This window comes from Furipterus horrens, unplaced genomic scaffold (assembly GCF_987537825.1).
Source record: "Furipterus horrens unplaced genomic scaffold, mFurHor1.1.pri manual_scaffold_6, whole genome shotgun sequence".
NCBI lineage: Eukaryota > Metazoa > Chordata > Mammalia > Chiroptera > Furipteridae > Furipterus > Furipterus horrens.
In genome coordinates, this window is record NW_028327176.1 from 132,924,331 (window position 1) to 132,930,599 (window position 6,269).

At 38.2% G+C, this 6,269-nt stretch overlaps 1 protein-coding gene across 1 annotated transcript in view; it reads right to left on the reverse strand.

The window, feature by feature from the left end:
- LOC150007453 (gamma-aminobutyric acid receptor subunit rho-2) overlaps positions 1-536 on the reverse strand; it is a 29,373-nt gene extending 28,837 nt beyond the window's left edge. The window contains exon 1 of the mRNA XM_090280547.1: positions 409-536. Within this exon, the coding sequence (XP_090136673.1) occupies positions 409-521 (113 nt within the window). The 5' untranslated portion in view covers positions 522-536. The remainder of the gene's footprint in view (positions 1-408) is intronic.
- Between the last annotated feature and the right edge of the window lie 5,733 nt (positions 537-6,269).

Sequence of the window (6,269 nt, forward strand, 5' to 3'; positions counted from 1 at the left end):
AAATTTCAAACATTTTTTCTAAGATTCAAAACAGTAAACTAAAACCCAACACCATTATAAAGTTATTCCCAATTAAATAATTTAAAGACAACTACCAGGTACATTGTTTCTTAATAGATAAGGCTAATTTCCCCATATACAGTTCTTCGCAAAATATTGAATATAATTACTTAGCAGGCCATTCATCATCCCTATGGGATATAATCCTGAGATACAAAGCAGCACTATCTGAGAAATACAGAGATGTTTTACCCATTAAGTTTTCAGCTACCTGCCTTAAATCAAATGCTTCGGCCGAACACAGTCATCAGGATGAAGGCTCGGCCTAGTCTGGCTTTGCTCTCTTGCGGCTGCTGGTGACACGATCGCGGGTTTGCGCCCTGCCTCCCCTCTCACCTGCGACTGTACCTTGGCCTGGGCATTTCCGGCTGCCCTGTCCATCTCCTCCTCTTGGGCTTTCTGCTCTCCGCAAGAACCATTAGGCAAAGCAAGAACAAAATGAGTTTTGCAAAATAAGGCATTTGTGAATATCTATGATGCCACAGGCTGCTTTCCAGGGACCTGCCGCAGGGCAAATCCCCGGGGCTTAACCATGGATACAGTCTGTGGCCTCGTGACCGCGCTTCTCGGAGGGGCTGCGGGGGCATGGCTGGCCAGGCTGATTTTCCCAATTTAATAGTTGATACTGATGCTTTGCTTGTCCCACCCCATCGCTCACACCCCGGGACAGGACTCAAACGCGGTGCCCTCCCTGCTGCTTAGTGATTGGTCATTTGTCAAGTTTGTCCTCCTATAAAACTCTGCTTCCGCTGAGTTCTACAACAGATTTGGCTAAAACTGTTATATAAAATTATAAAATATATATATATACATATATATGTTTTATAAAATCATGAACATGCCAGCTTTTTGCTGAAATCATTTATCTGCCTCTCTGGCTACCTAAAACCAGTCTGTCACATTCACCAGGGATCCAGCGTGGATTCTGAGTGGATTTGCACAGAAGACTCCGCGGACCTGGAGATGAGTATGAATGTGCTCAGGAAATGCTGAGTAAGCACACAAATGACCTATTTTCACAGGGTTGCTTTATTTCTTGGTCTAAGATACTGTGCTTTGCCTATGATGAAGGAGGCTTGTTTTTCCCCCATATACATATCAATTTTTTCAATGAAAACACATCAAAATATAAAATACATTTTGATTTTGAAGGAAAGCATAAGCCAAAGAATTCAGGATTAAATAAGCTCTTCTTTCTATCATGAACATTAGATTAACTTTGGTTTTTAATCCTAAAATGTATAATGTCAAACATCTGAAATTAGGCTTGATGCCTATCCTAAGATATGGAATTATGGTTATGTTCAACCTGACAGAATAAAGTGTTTCAAAACTTACTGCTTGGCTATTGCATCCTGGGAATGGAGAGAACATTAGTGTGGTTGATACTTACAGAGGTGAGGATGGATGGAGGTCAGGAGGAGAAGTAGCCAGAAGTGAAACTAAATTGGGATTTTATTATATAAGAGAGAAAGAATCAAAAGGAACTCTTTTGCTTCCTTAGTAAAGTGGAATGACATGATTCACTTTATTTTTTTTTTTAAATCAGTTGAATCAGGGAAGTTATAATAATAGAGGAGGATGAGGTCCTGCCCTAAAAGAAGGGGAGAGGGAAGACAAAACTGGACTATGATATAGTCAAGTTATTACTGAAGTAGAATACACTTGGGGACTGAAGAGAGTAGGAGGTAAGAGAAGTCAAAAATGACATCTAGGTTCTAGTTTGGAAGTAGGTCTGGTGATGGTACAACCATTAGCTGATACCCAGTAGAGGTGCACAAGTTTGGTGGAGAGATAAATTTTGACTTGTAGTTTGAGGGGCTATGGGACCTCCAGACACCCAGTAGGCAGCTGGATATGAGCCTGGAACTCAAGAGAAAGGTCTGGAGAGGAGAAATAGACTTGGTGCCATCAGTGTTTGATGACAATTTAATCACAGAAAAGGGTGAGATCTTCCAGGGAAATAGAAGGGGTCCAAGTTCAAGCACAAATTCCTGGAGAATCTATACTGTTAGAGAATGGACGGGATGCCAGAACAAAGGCATAGAACTAGCTAGAGGTTGACTATGAAAACCAAAGGAGTTTCAGGAAGGAGGGTAGTCAACAGTCAGTGCTGCAAAGGACTGAAGGCAGAAAACAGGTTGCTGAATCTAACAATCAGAAAGAACACCGTTCTGAACTTGTTTTCAGTTCCTAACTTCAGTTTCAGCTGGGACTTGTGACAGGAAGCCAAATTACAGCGAGTTAAATAGGAATTTGGGAGTGGGAATAATTCGGTATGGGAACTAATTCAACGGTTCCCAAATCTGGCCACTCCTCTGAATTACTCAGGCAACTTGTTTAAAAGCCCCCTCCTGCCAAAGATTTAATGGGAAAGGGAAGAGAACTATTAAAGTTATTTTCCATAGCTTCTGTTCAAAAAGAGTCTCTTCCTTTCTTCCATTGGGAACACAGTCTATAAAGGACTGGCAGGAACCCTTGAATTGTGCCAGATGCTGGTTTTCAAGAAATATTTGTTTCGTTATGTTCCAAATGCAATGTTAGGTCCTACCAATATTTTTAAAACCTTTTAAAAAGATTTTATTTTTAGAGAGAGGGGAAGGGAGGAATAGAGGGAGCGATACGTTGGTGTGTGAGAAAAACATCAATTGTTGCCTCTCACACACGTGTGGACTGGGGACCAAAACTCCAATCCAGGCACGTGCCTTGACAGGGAATCAAACTGGCAACCTTTCGCTTTGCAGGATGACACCCAACCAACTTAGCCACACCAGTCAGGGCAAAATCTTATTTTCAGTAGTTCAATTATGTGATTACAATATGAAGAAAACCACAGTTGGAGACGTCATAACTTTTCTTTTTATTAACAGCTTTATTCAAATATTGTTCACCTACCATAAATTCACCCCCTTAAAGTGTGGTTTTTTAGTATATATTAAAGTTGTTGTGCAACTATCACCACCAATTTTAGAACATTTTCATCTCCCCAAAAGAAACCTTATACCCATTAGAATTCACTGCCTGTTCACCCTTCCCTTCAGCCCTGGCAATCACCAATCTACTTTGTCTCTATGGATTTGCCTATTCTGGACATTTCATATAAATGGAATCAAACAATATGTACCCTTTTGTGGCTGGCTTCACTCACTTAGCAAAACATTTTCAAGTTTTATCCATGTTATATCATAGCCTCATTTTTATTACCAAATAATACTCCATTGCAGACATAACACTTTGTTTATTCATTCATCAGTTGATGGGCATTTGAGTTTCCAGTTTGGGGCTATTAACAATGCTGCTATGAATCTTAATATATAAGTTTGTGTGAGTTTTCTTTTCTCTTGCAGACTACCTGGAAGTAGAATTGCTGTATAATAATGGTAACTCTGTTTAACTTTTTAAGGAATTACCAAACAACTTTTTTAAGTGGCTGCCCCATTTTACATTCCTACCAACAATGTGCAAGTTCCAATTTCCACATCCTTTTTTAAATTCTAGCCATCATAGTGGGCATAAAGTGGTATCTCACTGCAGTCTTGATGTGCATGTCCCTAAAAGCAACTCTTCATGTGGTTTTGGCCACTTGGGTATCTTTGTACAAATGTCTACTCAAATCTTTTGCAATATTTAAATCAGATTGAGCTATGAGTTCCTCAGATATTCTGGATAGAAGTCCCTTATCAGATATATTATCTGCAAATACTTTCTCCCACTGTGCTGTCTTTTCACTTCCTAAGTAATGATTTTTAAAACAGAAAAATACAATTTTCTCTTTTCTTTTGGTTGCATGTGCTTTTGATCTCATATCTAAGAAACCACTGCCTAACCCATGGTCACAAAAATACATTGTTTAATTCTAAGAATTTCCTAGTTTTTGCTCTTAAGGTCTTAGATCCATTTTGAGTTAATTTTTGTATGTGGTATGAGGCAGATGTATAGCTTTAACATTTGTTCATTTTTCTCAGGACTGATTGGTCCCATTGGCTCAAGTTCAGAGCTGTGGGAAGGTCCCAGTAGCATTTGCTGAGGTCAGATTAGGCCAGAGACTTAAGAGGAACTCTGGTCACACACAGCCTAGTGAGACTGTAAGAGCAATGGAGAGACGGGTTCAGATCTGTGTTAAGAATGGGGCAAGACTGGAGATCTGTTAGAGGTTACTGCATTATCCAGAGATTCATGGCTAATTAGGGTAGTGGCAATGAGCATGAAGTAAAAAGATGAGAGAATATTCTAGGATGTAGAATGAACAGATCAGATGACATAAAGAATACAACCTTTGGTCAAAACAAGGTATGAATAAAGTCACTGGTTTTATTGAGCAGCTCAAACTAGTTCTGAAAGCAACTGTTAGAGGTGTTCCAAACAACTTTTGAGCAATGCACAGCCTCCCACAAGGCTTTAACAGTACACATTAATGTACACATAATTCTTTGTTAGAAGTCAGGTTCACTAAATGCATTCCCCTGCCATATACTTAACTTGTAGCTAATAAAACAATATAGGCTGTTCAGTACTTCAGCCTGGGTTTCTGCTCAAGTAAGTCCAAATGTGTAAGGTTTACGCGTTTACTGACTCTGGTCTATAAAAATGGGAGGTCTCAAAATACCAGAAAGTTTATTCATAGCTAAAAATAACAAAAAAGATTTCTTATTCTCCTGAAATAGAAATTTTATATTCCCACAGTCAAAATAAGAAACAATTTTTTAAATTTTAAAAATTGAGAATTTTTATGAAATTTATTTCAGTAGAATAAAAACAGTAAGCAGCATGAAAATGTAAAGTGCTACATAAAAGCCCCACAAACATAAAATTGGAAAAATTTCGTTTGCTTAAACATTTAACAGGTGAAACAGACATTACATCTCTTTTTAAGCATGCTATTTTAACTACCTTGGCATGTAGGCATATACGATGTTGGCCAAAGAAAGTCACTGAGTTACCTTAATCTGAGGACTGGGGAAAGAATGAGTCCTAAGCCTTTACCTGCCAAATCATACATCCAGTTTTGACCTTATGCTATATATAATGAGTTAAAGAAGGGCTTTCAAAAATAACAGTTTTTATGAAGAGGCCCATCAGGTGGAGTTTGAGTAAGAATGGCCTCAAAGATCAGTTTTACTCAAGAACTCCAAAATGGGGGTCAGATGGACAACTTAAGGACTTTTAAGTAACATATTTAAGCTGAAAGGGAAGAAATGTTAACGATGGCACTTTCAGATATGTGTATCAGGTGATAAAAAATAAATCCCAACACAAACAAAGAAGGTGGCCTATCAGTTGACAGGTAAGGGAAGAGAGGGCAATCAGATAAAGGATCTGCACAATGCAAAATCCTCTTGGCTTCATCAACTTGAAAGTATAAGTACATCCCGTGGAAACATGCAACAGATCACATAGATCCAGAGGCTGGCTCAGGTGTGACTGAGAGGAAATGGAGAGAAGACTATTCCTAGCACAAGATTAACCTCAGAATAGGCTGAGAACACGGGGATTTCTGTCTCTGATGATAACATTCATTACCTGGCCTTCCAGGGTCAGTGACCTCTTGTTAGACCAATGATGACTGAACCAATATTTCTAATATCTTGTTTTCTAAACCAAGACTTCAGAATGCATTTTCTCATGCCAATAAAGTTATAAAATGGTAACCTATCATTTTCCTGACATATGAGGTCTTCATAAAGTCCTTGGGCTTTTTAGACTTTACCAACTGCAGCTCTACGGATAACAGAAACAATCTGTAAACACTTTAAAAATGCTAATTTATTAAAGTTTAAGACAACTATGTATTATATCATAGTATACAACATGCTCTTCTTTCAGATGCAAAGGAAAACTGGCTATGGGAGGGACAGAGAAATTATGTCTGACAGTTAACAGAACCAAAGGCCCATAGCAGGAGTAAAAACTAAAGTTGCCTTTAAAATCATTTTACAAATTGTTTCTATCTTGCCCATAATTTCAGTTAGTTAAAACCACATAGGACTTTATGGATACCATCTCCCAATTTATTCAAGATATATTATGGACTAACTTTTGTGGACTGGTCTAGAACCTAAACACTACTTACATTAAGTTGTAAAAAAAATTAACTTACAAATGAACTTTTAGAGCATAACCTATTTGAAAGCTAGGGACAGTCTGTATTTATATAAAAATTAAATCTTCACTAACACTACTCTTAAGAGTGCCTTCAAAGTTGCTACTGA